This window comes from Vanellus vanellus, assembly GCF_965231255.1.
Source record: "Vanellus vanellus genome assembly, chromosome: 17".
Taxonomy (NCBI): Eukaryota; Metazoa; Chordata; class Aves; order Charadriiformes; family Charadriidae; genus Vanellus; species Vanellus vanellus.
Genome location: NC_138922.1, coordinates 9784391 through 9802960, shown reverse-complemented (window position 1 = coordinate 9802960; position 18570 = coordinate 9784391). Strand labels below are relative to the sequence as shown.

Sequence of the window (18570 nt, the reverse complement as noted above, 5' to 3'; positions counted from 1 at the left end):
GGCACACTGTCACCACCCCGCTGCAGCGCCACCAGCGCCTCCAGCCGCTCCTGCTCCCCAACAAGGTAGGGCTGACAAAGGTAGGGATACGGCAGGGGCGACTGAGGCTGAGCCCCTGGGGGGCGCGTGCCTCAGTTTCCCCCGGGAGCGCTGGGTGTGGGAGGGTTGCCTGGGGATGCTGGCTTTGCCCCGTGGTTCAGCCAGCCCGCTCTCTCCTTCCCAGTGCAACTTGACAAATCTGTTGGGCACGGATCGCCCCATCTCCAGGGTCCGGCTGGACGAGAAGCTGCCCGCGCTCGCAGCCAAGGAGGGTACGGCCGGGGCAGGACTGGGGAGGCGACCCCAAGGGTGGGAAGGGGACAGCGCGGAGGGCCGGGCACCCGTGGGGTGCCAGGATTTCCCCCACCGCGGCTCCCTCTGGTCTCTCCTGCCACCCCTGCTGCCCGCCCCACGGGCTGCAGGGGGGCTAACCCCTGCCCCTCGCCCCCAGAGCCCAGGCCCGGGCAGCCCAAGACAGCCCAGCACCAGCCCGGGCTGCACAAGGCCGCAGAGAGCAGAGAGTCGTCCAACCGGCACTTCTCCATGGCACCGAGGCCACCGCGGGACAGACCCAGCATCCGGGCAGCCATGCGGGCACAGATGCTCTTCAAAAAGTGATTTATTATTTAATCAATAAAAAACCTTTGCCCTTATTTTTGTCGGGCTTTTTCCCTTTTTTGGGGGAACTAAGAATGGCGGTCAGAGGGACAGAGGGGGCACCACCTCGATAAATCGCAGCCCCCACTTCTGCTCTGCCCCTCAGAGCCCGGCGGCAAATACAGCAGGCAGTGGGCTAGCGGGCGCCTGTCCCCCTCTGCGGGGAGTTCTGCTCTGGGCTTCCCTGGGACGGTGACGGAGGTTTCTGCCATTAAGGAGCCAGGATGCACGTTTCAAGTACTGCAGTGGAATGGCTGCAGTGCTGCGCCAGCCAAGTGAGCGTGTCCAACACACGGGAACAGCAGAAGCGACGCAACGCACTCCCTTTTAAATGGTGTGGTGACGTATGATCAGAGCGTAACAAATGGCTGCTCCCGGGCAGTGGGGCACAGCTTGTAGGTGGAAAAGGAGAGGTGCTCAGTGAGTTCAGGCACGACTTCCCCTTGGTGAATCCGTGTTGACTACTTTGGTCAGCCTCACCTCCGTCCTGGGAAAGACAATGGAACAGCTCGTTCTGGGTGTCATCGCAAAGCATCTGGAGGAAAAGAAGGTTATCAGAAGTAGCCAACATGCATTCACCAAGGGGAAGTCATGTCTGACTAATCTGATAGCCTTCTATGATGGCATGACTGCAGGGGGGCATGAGGTGGAGGGCAGTGGATGTCGTCTACCTTGACTTCAGCAAGGCTTTCAGCACCGTCTCCCACATCATCCTCACAGGCAAGCTTAGGCAGTGCAGGTTAGATGAATGGACAGTGGGGTGGATTGAGAACTGGCTGGCAGATAGAGGGTTGTGCTTAGTGGCACAGAGTATATTTGGAGGTTAGTAACGAGTGGTGTCCCTCAGGGGTCAGTACTGGGTCCAGTGCTGTTGAATATATTCATGAATTACCTGAATGAAGGGATAGAGTGCACCCTCAGCAAGTTTGCTGATGACACAAAACTGGGAGGAGTGGCTGACATGCCAGAATGCAGTGCCGCCATACAGAGAGACCTGGACAGGTTGGAGAGTTGGGCAGAGAGGAACCTAATGAAATTCAGCAAGAGGAAGTGTAGGGTACTGCATCTGGGGAGGAATAACCCCATGCATCAGTAGAGGTTGGGGGCTGGCCTGCTGGAGAGCAGCTCTGTGGAAAGGGACCTGGGAGTCCTGGTGGACAACAGGATGACCGTGAGCCAGCAACGTGCCCTGGTGGTCAAGGCGTATGGCATCCTGGGGTGCATCAAGAAGAGTGTGGCCAGCAGGTCGAGGGAGGTCTTCCTCCCCCTCTACTCTGCCCTTGTGAGGCCACATCTGGAGTACTGTGTCCAGTTCTGGGCTCCCCAGTCCAAGAAGGACAGGGAAGTGCTGGAGAGGGTCCAGCAAGGGCTACGAAGATGATTAGGGGATCTTATTAATGCTTATAAATCCTTAAAGGGAGGGTGCCAGGTAGATGAAAACAGTCTTTTTTCAGTGGTGCCCAGTGATAGGACAAGAGGTAATGGCCACAAACTTGAACATAGGAAGTTCCATCTGAACATGAGGAGGGACTTCTCTCCTGTGCGGGTGGCAGAGCACTGGCACAGCTGCCCAGAGAGGGGGGGGAGTCTCCCACTCTGGAGCCATTCCAAACCCGCCTGGACGTGTCCTGTGCCACTGCTGGAGGTGCCCCTGCTCTGGTGGGGGGTGGGACTGGGTGAGCTCCAGAGGGCCCTTCCAACCCTGACCCGTCTGGGATTCTGTGATATTCATTAAGTAAATGCTTTTAAATATGCTATACGACAGTACAGTTATTACATGTATATCTATATCTATGTGGGTATACAGGTATAGAAATACATGTGCATACACACACACAGCGGGGGTGGAATAGAGCAAGTGCCTGTATTATTAAAACATGTATTTTTTGTGTAATATATATGATCTATTAAAACCAAGCCTTTTGTGTGTGTGCGTGTGTGTGCGCGCGCTCTGTACCCAGCTACGTGCAGGGTAGATGTAGAGAGAGACATGGGTGCGCGCATGTTTGTGTGTGTGCTATAACAAATATACTTTGGCCATAATATGTAACATATATATCAAAACCAGACCTTCATACCAATGAACTTTGTACCTATATACATACATAGATACACATGTCCATATATTTTAATGACTAATTTGTATAAAGTGTAAGCAGTAAGTTATTTCTAGTTTTTTTCTCAGTTGCTCACTGTATGTATTGCATATAAAGTATATATCTCAAAGCATGTAGTATCTGCCGTGTCTTCTGTAAAAACATTGTCTAACGGTGATTAAAAGTAAAGTTATTTTGTAGACTAGAATAAAAATACTCAACATACAGAATTTTTATGGATGTATTACTGTCCATGCACTATGTGTTAGTAAGTGATCACGTCTCATGATAAATTGTGTATATAAAATGTGTATATAAATATATATGTACGTAAATGATGCAATATAGTGTACACTGTAATTGTAATATATATTATTATATATAAGTAAAATACTTTATTAAAATATAAAATAGTTGTAAATATACTACACTTAGCGTTATATTAGCTAAGCTACGTAGGTTTGGTGTGGTTATACCCAGGAGTTAGCTCTGGCTGCCGCCGCCATGCGGGGCCCCGGCAGAGCCGGGCTCAGTCCCCGCGGTGGGACACAGCCTGGGCTGGGGGCTGCGGGCACTCACAGGCAGCCTACGCTAGGGGGGAGAATTAAAATACACCCCACCCCCCCCCCCGAAAGCCCGCTGCCCAACCCCTGATACACCAAAGAAGCACACAGGTGAGAGAAGAAAAATTTAAAAGTTTATTAAACATTAAGAATAACAGACAAAAAAAAAAAAAAAAAAGACTTGGGCTGAACAGCATACAGGATGCAATCCATTTCATGTCGTACAGTTAATTTGATCTTATTTGTTAAGTTTGTATTTAAACAGATGCTGTCTCGTGGTGTTGCCAGAAATACGATGGTTGATCACTTGTAGATTTTAATACTTTTTTCACATAAAAAAAAAGTCAATAAAATAAAAATAAACAGCACATTTCTATTGTAAATTACATGCAAAAATAGTTTTAAAGCAACAATTGGGGTTATTACAAACCCACAGAGGCAAGCTATTCAAATGTTGGGGTCCTTCGGCACGGCTGAACTCATCCCGCTTGCTCCTGCAGGCACAGAGCACGGTTGGGCTGTGCCACGTGGGCACAGCCGAGTAAGTCACGCACGACATCTCGCTCAGGCACCTTCCCTTCATTTTGAATTTCTTGCTTTTGTGGATTCAAGTCAGAACTGTATTTCCATGGTGCTGGGTTTAGTGACCTCAGCACCATTCAAAAAAGAAAAAAAAATAATCATCCCCCCCCCCCCCATCCCCTGCCGCCTCTGCCACGGGCTTTCCCATGGAGAGCCCTCAAGGTGCTCGTTGTCACAAATACCTCTCAAATTCAATTTATTTTCAGAGGGTATTCTTTTTTAAAAAGGAAAATAAATCACTTCTAAGTTTCAGCAAAAAACAAAACAAAAGACGACAAGCATTTTACCAATGCTTATGGTTTAATAGAGGTCAGTGAATTATTTAGACACGCTATTAATTATTCTGCAAATATATATATTTCTATTTTTATAAAATTACAATTTCATATACCTACAAGCTCCTTCATGAGCAACAAAGCCATCAGCGATGTGATGAGCCCAGCTAAGCTGTCCTTGGGAACTGAAAATAAGCTAAACTGCCATTTATTTATTTTTTATTCTTATTTTGGGGACACAACCTGGTTGGAGAACCTGTTGGTTTTTTCCAGGTTTTAACGCACATACTCTGCCTTTTTTTTTTTCCCTCCCTCTTTTTTTTCAGGGTGAGCTTTTCAGAGGAGCCGGGGTGCCTGACACCCACAGTAAGCGGTGCGTGCCCGAGTCCCACAGGCTCCGCTGAAAGTCCTCGCCCCCAGCAAAGAGCCGGGTGCGCCCCAGCACGCCCCAGCGCCCCGAGCTGCGCGCTCGCCCCAGCGCCCTCCTGCCCGGCAGGATGGGGCGAGGAGGCATCGGAGCAGCTCTGGGGCTGCCGGGCAGAGGCGGCTGCTGGAAAACTCCTCTGTGTGCTCCTCTGTGGCTGTGACACAATAAACCTGTGATATCCAGCCTACAAAACCAACCATCTCCCATCCCGTCCCTGCCCAAAAGAAACAAAAGAATCATCTGTAATTTTTTTTCCAAGCTGCCTTTTGCGTTTTAAAGAAAGTCGTGTGGTCACAGCGCAACCCATGGCTGGCCCTCGCTGGGTACGTACCAGCTGATGGCACGCACACCGTCCCTGATGGCCAAGCGTCACCCCAAGAACAATCATCGCGAGGGTGATTATAAGCTGTTGCTATTTGCTATGTTGCTGCTAGAAGTGTATCCAGAGCAGGGGCCGGCTGAGCCCTGCCACCGCCACGCTGCTTCCAAAGGAAAAAAAAATCAAGTTTATTTCCTAGCGGCCACAGCAGATACACTGGACTGTGCCAAACGCCGTCGGCCTCGGGTCTCTACCCATGCATCCGTGGCTTATACTGACCTTTGGAAAATAACTTACTACTCTTTAAACTTTGCCGCAGCACACAGAAATTCAATTTGCTGAATAAATGGTCCACAGGCAAGTACTGCACGTTAAGGGACGCTGACAAGTTGGGTATGTTTGACGAAAAATCCTGAAAAAATGCCATTGATGCGAGGGTATTTCTAATGCTGAACAAAATGTTGAGTCCTCTGTAACAATCTCCTGAAGCGTGAATAATGATTTAATGGAATGAACAACCTTTTTATTTGAAAATAATGTCAAAACACTTAGAAAACTGTGAGCAAGACATGTAGCACCATATTTTCCTCACATGTTAATAACCGTATGCAGTACGTACAACTGTATACATGAACAGAGCAATTTATAAAAAAAATTTTAGCTGGGAACGGATTCTAGCAGCAGCAGATTAGAAATTACTAAAAGAATTTTTTGTGTTATGTATTGTTTTTCTGCTTTTACAAAATATTGAATTGTCCAATCAATAGTTGACTAAAATCCATGTTGTGCTTTGTCCCTATTAAACAGTTTCTTTATGTGTTTCTGATGGAAAATAATAAAGTCCCTCTTTTTCAGTAATATGGAACATCCTGGAAAGCCATATTACTGCCACTAAAACTTAATTTAAAGCACAGAACATGCCGGTGTGCCAGCGGTAGGCTTAAAATATTAAAGATTAAAAAAAAAAAAAAAAAAACAACCACCAACAAACCCCTAAGCATTTCCTTTCTGTACAATAATGGAGAATATATATCTTTGCTATATATTTTAAACATGGAATAGCTTTTTCTTTTTGCTATATATATGTCTTTCAAAATACATTGTCAGTATTTGTACTTGAAAAATACTGTACAAAACGAACATACTATAATTATTCTGTATAAACTTTATACATTTTATAATATCTATTCTTTTGGTCTATAGTAAACACTTAGATTGATTGGATTAACCACAGTATATGACAACACCATCCCCTTCTGAAATACACCAGTGTCTCTTACATTCATTTTTCAGAAGTCCACTTTATATTAGAACATACGTGTTCAAAAGCAGATAGAGTTTAAAACAATAAAGTTCAGAACCATCAGTTCATGTCACACTCAAAACAACAATCACTAGGAAAAATGGGCTTTGCAAACCAGTGACTTCTAACCGAATAAAAGTGATTTTTTAAAACAGCAAGATATAATCCACAGAAAATATATTACAGAACATGGGAAAAACAACTGAATTTAGGTATTTCGTTAAATTTTAATCACAAAATGGAACTTGGAGAAATGCGTAACTAACTGAAAACAGAAAAGCCCCTCTGATTTCAACATCGGATCTGATTTTATGCTATTAATTTTGTTCTCGTTTCAACTAATTATCCTGCTTCTTATACATGCGCTCCCTATAGACAGGGATACGATTAGCATGCTCACGTTAAGGTGTCTTTTACTTTGCAACTTTTTGTTAAAGACATTGAAACTCCTGTTGGGTAGGGAAACCATCCTACGTCCACTAGGAACATCCGGGCAGCATGCGCGCTAGCGTACAATAGGATTATTGCTTCAGGTACGGACAGTGCAAAACACACACTCTGTGGGCTACGGAGAGACTCCCACCTACCTGGGCTCTGTGGAAACGAAAGGAACCTTAACAGCTGGGGAGAAGCCATTATGGGATCTATAATGAGTACAGCTAACTCAGTCTAACAGCACTTTAAATCTGAAGACAATTACCACCAAAACTTAAAATACAACGAAAGCAATCTATAAATTAATATTTCTGCAGTGTAGTACTAAATTATTATTTGTGCACTTTATTAGCATGTTAACTTTTCTGATTAGACATACTTAAACAATAGCTTGTTACTCCCGAAAAAAACTACTTTTTTTTCTTTTTTCTTTTTTTTTTTTTTCCTTTTTTTTATAATTTATACTGGGATCTTTCCAAGTAAATCAGGAGGATGGAACTGGTTACAATAACATAAAAACCCTACTCTGAAGCAGCACTGAAAAAATATAATAAAAAGCTTACTATGGCGGTTCTCAACAGTCCAGGTAAAAATGTGGCACCCTTTGAAGAGCGCTTCATAAAAATGGGAAGTGCTGAGATGCGTGCGCACGCACACAACACACACACACACACACGCACATGCACACACACAAGCGCACACACACATATACAGACGTGTGAACACACATGTGCACACATACGCAGGTACACGCATACGCAAACAAACAAAAAAAAAATAACATAAGTCAGTTTTGTTTCTGCTTCTGGTAAAGTGCTGAAGACAGAAAGGTTGGTTTGGGTGTGGTGCTATCAAACAGGAAACACGTTGTCCATCTATTCAAAAGCCAACCCGCAACAAAAAAAAAAAAAAAGAAAAAAGAAAAAACCCCGCTCCTCCCCCTTGAATTTACAGGGGGCCGTGTCGAGCTTCGTACTTTGCAAGGACGTTCTTGCATTTGCCCAGCTCTTTCCGTAAGTCGGCCACCTCTTGGCGGAGAGCAGAGTTCTCCTTCTCCAGAAACGAGGCGCGGATGGCGATCTGGTTCTCCTTCAGCCGGCGAGCATCCCTTGACCGCTTAGCAGCCATGTTGTTCTTTCTACGCCTTGCCCAGTATTTGTCATCCTGCTCATTAAACACAGAAAGAAACAAACAAGATATTAGATTTCAGTAAACTGAGCGGCCACCAGGATGTGCTCTTAGCCGCAGCCTCCGCAGGTTTTGCTCGCCTGGCCCAGCGAGCCCTGACAGAGCCAGGCACCACTGGGACAAAAGTTCCAGATTTACACGGCATAATCCATCCAGGGAGCACAGATGCCGGCCCGTGTTTCTGTCAAAACGTTTATCCTAACCCCCTCATCCTCTTCACCGTGAATTCCTCCAAGGAAAAATGAAGCCATATTCCAGCGGTACAATTCATCTCACATCTACGCTGACCTAGTTAGCACATCCACCTTCGCCTGCGATGACTCATTCTCTACTGGTTGCCGGAGCAGTACTAATTACCTCTTCTATGTCCCTGCTCATCTTTGCCAGCCGACACCTGGTTCACTCTGTTTGTTGGTATCACCCATTTTGTATATCGTTCAGGTCTTTTTTCTGCTCAAAGCTCTTTCTCTACAGAGCCCCAGAGCGTTCCTGTCTGCCCCCTGGCACAGCACGTCGCTGGAAGAGGATTCCTTGGCCCTGCAAGGATGGCTGCTTTGGAACCACCCGCAAAGAGATTAGTACAATAGGCTTTGACTGTGGACAAAAAAGCATTTGCCAGAAATAGGTCCGCTAACCTCTGAAGTTTCATAAGCTAACGCATTCCTGAAGTGTTACCCCTAAAGACTTGCCTCTAGTAGATCACCTTACTGCCCTGGTGCATCAACGGCTTGAAAGTCACCACTTAATTTCATCTGATTTTTCCACTTTTCAAATGAAGCGGCCTCCAGTGAAATGGCAGCTTCAATGTTGCTTTGAAACTGAATTAAGTTCTAGAAATTTGGAACAACTCAGTAAATACAAAGTGGCCATAATCTCTCGCAAAAAGTGAAACTCGGTCCCCTGCAGGGTGAGAGTGACGCAGCCGTTCAACTCGCAAATTGGTAAAGCCATATGGCTCAAACTTCCCCTCCCCGAGTCATCGCTCCATTTTTATATGCTTAACATTTGCTTGTGTGGCTTTCTTGTTCCACCAGGCACGGTGGCCCGTTCCATACCCACTACCAAAGACCAGGAGCCGTCTGCTCCTACGGTGCACCGAACAGACAAACACCCCTCCCGCTCCTCTGCCTTTCGGCAGGAAGCGTGCCAGGCCTAACGCCGCTGCTCTGCGCCCTCTGCTGCTGCTCGCACAAGGAAGAGCGAGAGCAAAACGACTGCCGGGAGTACTCTACAACTGCTTTTATATTAGTTTAGCTTAACGAGGTGGGCAGCAATGATGATATGCAGCCAGCGCAGCTCTAAACTGCTCTTCACCTGTACTTAGACGGGACCCCCAAAAATCCTCTTAAAAACAAGCATGCAGCAAAAAGCTATGACCCAAATCTTGTTTATAATTTCCCATCTCATTCCACTCTATAAAAATCAGCTTTAAGCAATTTATTAGTGTGCCACCTAGGCTTCATCCATCTTTATTTTAACAAATTGCTATGGCAAATCCCTTAATCCAGGCCTGAGAGAGGTAAGGCTGGCATTTCAAAATCACATGCAACCCAGAGACGATTGACTGGTCTAATCTGCTTATCCTCCCCCAGAACTCAACAGCCATTCCACATGCCAGGGCAGAAGCGGCACTCGGGTCAAGCACTCTGAAACGAGTCAAGGGCAACTGATGTGATTATCTCAGGGAAACGAGAGAACCTGAACTTCCAGTTCAGTCTTAAGGGGAAAACTTAGGTGCCCCACTGCTGCACGAAAGGCTGATTATTTCCCACCTCTGGCGTGAAGCAGTCCGAGGGCACCTGTGGCAAAAGTTTGCTTTGACAAATACGGATACCTAGGAGATATCATAAAATGACGAATGGCACCAAGGAGCAAACTCCAGTCTCCTTACACCCAGTGGCCACTGCTGCAGGAACACCTCTCTCTGGGCAGACCTCTCGGTACGCCGCAATGCCCACACAGCACCAGCGGTAGCAAAACTTGCCCAGGAAAGCATGGTGCACGTAAACCTTTCTAAACGAAAGCTGAGGATACTCCAAACAAAGTGACAGCTACGTACCACCTGAACACTACTGAAATTGTGTTTTCTGTGCTTTTCACTTGCACAACAGCATCCTTAGGGATAAAAATAGCGAATTTTTCTTTCCCTAATGCTATCAATCTGGTGTAAACACATGGCATCCCAGTCTCTTTGCACACGCAGCCGGAGATTCCCACCGACTCCACCAGGCTTTTAGTCTGTGTCTTGGGGGGAACAGCAACAGCAGAATGAAATTCTGCACTGACTAACTCTGATAAAAAACGGTCCTCTTGGAAATCACATACTGAGGATAGAATTTTGCAAATAATGACAATTTTCCCAGTCGTTTCATCAGCTGAATCAATTGATCAATTTGTTCTGCTCCCTTCATCCTCTTTGCTCTTCACATCTCGGCAGTACTGAGAGGCACAAACAGGGGTGCTCGCTCTTTTTAAGTATTGTATGATTATTGTAATATATTTAAAATGTATTAAAATACAGTTCTTGGCAGAATTTTCTGTTTTCCTACAACTAGTTTAGATTCTTTTACCTAGATTAGTAGCATTTGCCATAGTGTTCCCATTCATTATTACACACAGAGCTAAAGAAACTTCCAAACAAGATGCAGTCTACTTCATTCTGTCATTGTCAGGGACATCCATGGACCCTGTAGGAGATGGCCTCTTCCTTGAAGAATTCACAGTATATGCTGATGAGACAGACAGAGCATGGAGGAAAAGGAAACACGATCAGACTGTTTCATAAGTCGGAAATATGGGACAAAGTAAGCTTGCCCAAGGTCACGCAGGAAGTTTCTGGCATACAAAGGAAATGAATATTGATCTCATGAATTTCAACTGTTGCATAACTAATAAGGGACATCCTCCCCTCAGTCTTATTCAGAACCATTATTGTTTTATTCTACAACAAAGCCATATTTAGTTTGGCAGATTTACTTTACATGAGAAAACGGATTCATGCTCCAAACCTATATCTCAGAGAATAACTGTCACAGAGTCTGTATGGACAACAACCTCGTCACCAGTTCCAATTTACCTTCAGGTCGTCCGGAATGAAGACTTTGCGAGCTTTCTTAATCATTGGCTGTGGTTTCAGCTCTTCTTCAGAGAATTTGCGCTTACGAGGGTCAAACATCTCCTGGCCAGGAATACTGGAAAGAGCAAGATCTGCAGGGTCAGGTTCGTAGCCAACAGGAACTTGGATAGTCTCAGGATCAATGGGACTTGGTGTGTTTCGGTTTGCTGGCAAGATCTGACCTACAGAAATAAAGGATGAATTCAGCTATGTTACAAGAAAATATGTAAATAACATCACTGAACGTGGATTTTAGAAGATCTCTACATACTTTACAAGCAAAAATTCTTTAAGCTTTCACTGTACATTTGGTAGTTACGCTTGCTAAATATTTGACTGTCCGTTTTGTAGGGTGCATATTCAGATCCAAACATGCTTATGTCATTATTTTCAGAATTGGTTCCTAATTCTGGTTGCTAATCTTGGTGCCCACTTAAGATCACTGAATCCAACACTGAGTTGCACTGGACTGCTGGCAGAAGACATATTGCTCCAACCCGTGCCACTTCATTAAGATCCCCAGGAACAAATCGTAAGTACTGTCATTTATCTCTGATTTATCCACCACACTGTAATCCTTTCCAGTTTTCTCATACACAGATTTCCTCCCACCTGCCTTTGAGGGTATGTTTAGTTTACAATCAAACAATGTACAGTACTTGCAATAGGACAGTATCTCGTGAAAACGTCCTTTCAAGCTGTGCTGAAGCACTCCACTGAAGAGACTGCTATTTTCTGTGAAATCCTACTGGTGATATTCCAAAAGACAGTGAAGGAAACTAGCAACATGAAAGGCTACAGTGACTAAAGACGCTCTGAAAAAATGAAAGAGCACTTATTTATGCCACGTTGCTCTTTTATGGTAAATAAAATCTAATAAAAAGGAGCCTATCCCCAGAAAAGAATGATATACCCCCCCCCCCCATTTTTCTTTTTTTAATCTTATAGCCTTTAAGACCTACAGCACCAACTCAGGCACCATTTTCACTAAAAATCCAATTTAAAATCTCAACCACAGGTTCCAAAAATAGGATCCTAAAGTCAGCTGCCTAAACACGGACTATCCCCGAGGGCAGAATTTTCAGAAGTTTTCACATGCCTCAGAAGTACAAGTCTCACAGACTTCAGAGGGAGGAGGACTTCTGATTGAAGCAGATATTCTTTTATAATTTTGGCTATTAGCTAATTCACTTTGACTTTAGAGATATGACGGCTTTCATAATAACTACACAAACATCCTGTGACTGCGTAATATTTCCTTATTTGTGCCTGCATGTGCCATATTTAGGGTGTAAAATGGTAAACATTAAATGTCATTTCTAATTCCAAACCAAGGCCAGCATTAACAATGTAGTTTTTATTTTAATCTAGAAGATCACGGTAACAATATTGGAACCGCACAGAAAATGCACGGGGGGATTGCATTGCGCAAAGCGGGGCTTGCTAACAGCGAGCTCCTCTTTTGCAACTCTATTTTAAAACGGCGCCGATAAAATCCGCTTCCAGGAAAGGGTAGAGAGGGCCTGGGAGAAGAGAAAAGGAGGATCAAAGTTATTAAAATATATATGTGTCTACAGGAGAGGGAGCGAGAGGAAAGCGTGCCGCTGCCCGTGCTTCCCCCTCTGCCTCCACCGAGACCTCGCTGCTCAAAACTGGACGTTTCCTGCGGGGCCTCGTTAACGAAACGAGACACCGCGGCCGGCCCCACTGCCGGGCACTGGGGCGGCGGAGGCAGAGGGATGGCGACGGCGACGGCGACGATGATGGCAGCGTCGCCCTCTCCCCGCGCCGCCCGCCCGGGGGCGCGCGCGGCCGCTCGCGGCGCTGGCGCGTGGGGGCCGCGCTGCGCAGCCCCCGCCCCCTTCCCGCGCGCTCGAGCGGGCGGAGCGCGGAGGCGGCGCAGGGCCGGAGAGGGCCGGAGAGGGCCCGGGTGGCCCCGCGGGGCTGTGCGCGGCGGGATGGGGCGGCGGGGCGCTGCGCTGCCCTTAATGCCCGAGTGTTTAAACCGCTCCGATGGCTGTAACGGGGGACACACACGGGGTAGGGACTGTTGTAAAGGCCGCCCGAACGGCTCGGGGCGCCCGGGCGTGCTCGTGGCCTTGCTTTAAATGGCTGGCTAATCGCATCTCGGATACATGGGCTGGCAGAAACAGGCTGATTTAAAGGATTAAATGCAGGAAAGCTTCCTTTGATGTGAATGTGCTTGTACCAGAGCAGGCAGGTACTTTTTTCATGCAGACGAATATATAGACAGACGCACGTACAAATCTTGCAAATTCTGTAATACAGATAAAAATGAAGCAAGACAGGAGCTCTGAATACTTCTATAGTATTTCTCGTGAGCATTGCAGGAGAGCACGATGCATCTCCAAGGTGATCTGGAAGAAGAACCTGCAGCAACCAAGATCCCGCCATGTTCCCTGCGTGCACACGTTCCCCTTCCCCCGGTGTAAGCAGCTCTCACTACAAGGGCCCCGGTCCTCCAGCAAACCCGGGATGTCCCCGGTGCCAATGCGAAGCTCAGTCAAGGCGAATGCTATTCATTACTGCAAAACCTGAACAAACCATGCCCACAGCTAACTGTTATCACCCAGGAGCCCGAAGACTATTGCCCCGTAAGACATTCCTACAGGCCCACTGCCCACTCCCCTCTATCCTGGGTGGGCTGACTCTCCGCTCTCTCACGCCCTTGTAAACGAGCAGGAATTCCACTGAGAACAACAGAGTTAATAAGGGTGTCTAAAACCCCAGGCAGAAAAGCCAGTATTTCCTTGTCCAGTGTTTTACGTTAGGCAACTCCTGGCACTTGCTCTCTTTTTATTTATTCTATCAAGTTTTGCCAATAATACAAGCCAGGAACCTGTCTTCGTTAGTTTACTGGCTAATGGCCACTACATCTATGTGGTGCTGGAACTCGTCGTAATCCAAGACGACAGCGTGGGCTGCTCTGGACTTGGCACTGCTATTGCTGCAGGAGTACAGTGCATGGCCTCACGTTACACTGCTCTCCAAACTCCTCTCCCCGTGTGTGCATGGCACTTTAGCTGTGCATCCTTCTGCCAAATTTGTTCAGGGTGTTATTTTTATGCACTGAATTCCTCGCAATCAGAGGTAGGTCAAATAAGCACAGCAATCTGAACGTCATGTGCCCAGCAGCCGACTAATCCTCACATCAGCAAGCTTCACAGCTGTCACAACATCCAGAGAAAGAACTGGTCAGAGGCTGTGATGCACATGGAGTCGGCCAAGGAGGAAGCCTACACCACCAGCCGCCAAGGACGGGCGAAGGTAAAGAACCTCACTGCTTGGGAGCCAGATGCCTCTGTTGCCAGTCTCTGTATTATTTAAACACGCTGCAATCACAGCAGTGAAGTGGCTGGACTGTTTAATGTGCTTAGCTTTGTTCTCAATGGGGGCTGACGACTGCCAAGTGTTTTGGAAAGAACTTAGCCCCTCTATTTAAGTTGCTGAAATGAGAGCTCTTGAGTGTTAAGCTCTTTTGGAAATCTAGCTGCAGAAGTCCTCGGTGGTGGTGGTGGATGCAAACTGGGAACAATGGTTAATGGAAACTTCCCCTCATACCACCCTAGTGATGTGTCTCAACCATGGCCTGGAGAGACCACAACTATGTCAACACTGGCCTTTTGTCTGGAGATGTTCCCACTTGTAGAGCTCCAACAACTGCTCAAGCAACACCGAGTATGCCAGGACAGACACAGCTCCAGGTGCCTCCTGGCAAAGGAATCAGCAGGTTTTGACAACCCCAGCAGTTACGGCTGCCCCAACATCTTCACTCTGCTAATGCTCTTGGTGTTGCTCTGGCATATATTAGCAATAGCGGAAAATTTTCCAGAAAGAGGGATTTGAAAGAAAGTTGGCTGTTCTAACCCTTTCAATCCTCCTCCTCCCAGCAGAGACTGCCAGTGAGGAAGTCCAACGTAATGGCAACATTTTCAGTGTGGTTCCTTGTTCAAAGAGAAATGGACTGAGGCCATTCACTTGTGTCATCTAGGTCACCAAACAGCTGGTAAAAAAAATAGCAGCTTTTAATTGCTTCCAATAATTAAAACACACAATTCAAAAGTATAGTAGCATTTTTACATATCTACAAAACCAAAATGCTGATCTGGTATCGTGGGGAGCTCAATCACCATATCCTGACTCTTAATTTCCCCCTTTTTAAACATCCCACCTACCAGCTGTGCCCAGGAGAGTTAAGATGGAAATAACCTCTTCAACTGCACTGCTGCTTGACAGACTTCTTATTTGTATTGCAAGAGATCCCCAGTGAATTATGTGGAACTCAATTTTGAATCATTCAACTCCCATAGAAACGTGCCTGATTTTCAGAAAATCTGCCTTCTTGCAGCACTTCCACACTTTTCATCAGCTCAACAGCTGGCTGGAGAACAGCAATGAGAAAAAGAAAAGAAAAGGGAGTGGAAATCAAAATATTTTCCCCTATTTATTACACATATCTTGGAGGGAAAGAAAAGAGGAGTTTCTCACTCAATTTATTAGCAGCCCAGAGATAAAATATGTGTTTGCTAATAATTTTTCCTTATATAAACTAAAGGCATTTTGGGTATGTCAGTCAGATGATATAGTACAGCAGCTAAATTGACAGATAATCCTCACTGCTGCTCCAGAGAACCCCACGGCTCTGCCGATATGTTTTCCAAATCGTCTATCCGCTTGGCAGCTGGCCAGCTATTTGGGATACTTCTCTTACTCCAAATCACAGCCTGTCCCAGACTAATCTGTCATCTACTTCTGCATTAACTCCTTCAGCCTCTAGGAAAAGTTATCTCAATGCAGAACACAAGGCAGTGTGCAGGAATCCAGACAGGCAAAAATCCCCATAGGCAGCAAAGCAAAAGGACTATCCTGGAGGCCAAGATTCATCTAAGTACAGTACCTTGTCAGGTTGTAATTCCTCACTTACAGTATTATAAGCATCATCTAATTTCCCGACTATTAGGGTTTTACCTTATTCCAGAAACCGAAACATTTACATGGATAGTAAGACTATAAACTATACTAGCAGTACCGGGAATGACAAGCCACACTGTATGATTTTCCAGCCCTCACACGGCAAGACAAAACCAACCACTCTCTGCCTGGGGGTGAAGACGACACTTCACCCCTGGGTGTATTTATGTAAGCAGTTATTAGAGGAGCTTTATTTTCTTCCGAAGCAACAGGAGATTAGTGTATTTGGACCAGTGCTCCAACCTGGCACAGACATTCCTCTATTCCTTATCTTACACAAACTTGATTCTGCCGAACATGGGGTGACTGTAAACACTTCCTGCGGAAAGAAGGATCTTAATCCAATGCAACCACAACATATTCACCGCTCTTAACACACACTAAAAGACTGGCACATAAAAGTGTTTTTAAATTGTGTACTTTTTAAAGATATCAGCATTGTTTACAAACCTCATGCATTTAATTATAAAAGAATTGTCATTTCCCCTCTCAGCATTGTGTGCCTCCCGCTCTGGGCCTCTACAGTATTATTACAGGCAGAACTGGTAGTCTTATTAAGATTGTCTGACACTTCCCATTAAAGGATGCTGTCTTCAGTTCCTTAGACCTTTGCCAGATTTCAACCATTCTGTTTGGATCTGTGTGCGCCAATTATGTTTCTGCCAAAATGGTTCTACAGTTTCCCGAAAAAGGTTCAACAAAAATACTTTGTTTTGAACCTGTTAAAAATTTCTGGCAAACTTTTCACTGAACTGTACTAGTGGCTGTGCGCTGGAAGAGAGGGCAACTCCTGGATCAGTGTTATTCTCCTTTCCTTCGCCGCCTTAAAATCTACTGCATGCATGCTAAGGCTGGGTGAGAAACGGGCAATTTCAGTAAGTGATTAGGACTCAAAGCTGAGAAGGGGCACGGAGGTGAAGGCAGCGAGGATGAGGGAGACTGGTAGCAAAAGCAGGGGGAGAGCCTGGAAGAGCAAGACTGCTTCAGCAAAGGCTGGGATGAACACGTTCAGAAGAGCGCTGTTGAAGGGAACAGGGCAGGAGAACGCCTGTGCTGATGGTACAAACACCGCTCCAGATTCCCAAGTCCCCCAGAAGCGTGCCGGCAAAGGGCCCTGTCCCCCTTCAGCTCCCTACAGCGAGAGTAAGTTGTCACCCTCTACTCAGTCCAAATGGCAGGACGCTGGTGGGGTGCTGTCAGGTCCATTCCCACTCATTTCCAATGTGCCTCTTTGTAGGGGTGGCACTTGAGAAAATCCAGGTTGTCTTTTCAATTTGTTTTTAAAATTAAATGCAAGAGTTGTTTTAAGAAGCGCAGTCATGGTTGCAACAATCTTTAAAGTTTTGATCACATATTATTCTTTTCAGATTCTTTCCTCATTCAGGAGTCACTTGTTTCACCCATTTTGATTTATCCAAATGGACCTATACATTATTTGCCACAAATTATTCAAACCTCCTGTAGAAACACACTTAGAGACTTTTCAGGAGTTCCCTCCAGCACTGACGACTACTGCATCTGTGTGCTTCACAGAAACAATTTTTTTCCCCACGAGAACCCCATGAAAGAAGGGGCAGCACTTGCTCTTCCCAGGTGAAGGACAGAATTACAGACATTCAAAATCAAAAGTATGCAGCCAGCCTCTCAGGTTAGCTAACATTATAGGCACTGTCTGCATTTCAAATCAACTCTCACCGACTTCTGTTGCAGGTTGGGGGCTGCACGCCGACAGAAGTGAGGGCCGCCCAAGGTATGAAACCGGGCTCCTCACGAAAGGGAAGCAAACATGCAGTGTGACAAGCTCGCAAAATCAAGTGACTTGTGACTTGCTCAGAATTCTGCTGAAACTTCGTGGCACAATCCAGTCTCTCTAGACAAGAGCCTCCTGTCCTTCCTGTCAGATCTTCTCTTCTCCTCCAGCTCCTTTCGTTCCCCGCATCCTCTCACATCTGCAGTAAATGAGGTCAAGATCCAAGATCCTACAGACAACCGCTTCCTTCCTGATACAGCCCTGATTCAGCCCAGAGCTGGCCTGACCTCCGCATTCAAAAAGGGAAGAGAAAAGAGAAAAGAGAGGATACAATGTCATTAAAGTCACCATCTCCAAGCAGAGAAGGAGGGGGGGCGCTATCTGAAGCTGCGCACGTGGCCTTTGGTCGAGTGTCTGCAGGCTTCCGAGGGCTTCACCTTGCAACTCCTGCACGCGGTTAGCATAACGTGCATGTAATATGCCGGGCCTGCTGTGCCAGTAACATTCTGCCCTTCAAAAGCAATAAACAAACAAATATGAGGCACCACCAGGTAAAATTTTCCACTATGTCTACTGGACTTAAGATTCTAATCTTCTGTAATATCCATACTCTGAAAACCTTACCCCATCTTTAGCCTGTGGGAAGGCAGCACTGAGCTCAGCGAGGCCCCATTTCTGACAGCTACCAGGAAATCCAGCTTTTATTCCTTCCCAAACCAGCCCCTGACAACCAAACTGCAAGGGTCTGAAGGCAGTTGTTCCTGGTCTGAACATTTCCCTTGCAGATGTGCTACATGCAGAAAGCGATGGGTTTAACCTGCTCCTGGGA

At 46.1% G+C, this 18570-nt stretch overlaps 1 protein-coding gene across 1 annotated transcript in view; it reads right to left on the bottom strand.

Annotated features, from left to right (window-relative positions):
• Positions 1 to 7497: 7497 nt before the first annotated feature.
• HLF (HLF transcription factor, PAR bZIP family member) overlaps positions 7498 to 18570 on the bottom strand; it is a gene marked incomplete at its 5' end in the record, with an annotated part of 33158 nt that continues 22085 nt past the window's right edge. The window contains 2 exon segments of the mRNA XM_082492019.1: positions 7498 to 7860; positions 10961 to 11181. Of these exon segments, the coding sequence (XP_082348145.1) occupies positions 7645 to 7860; positions 10961 to 11181 (437 nt within the window). The 3' untranslated portion in view covers positions 7498 to 7644.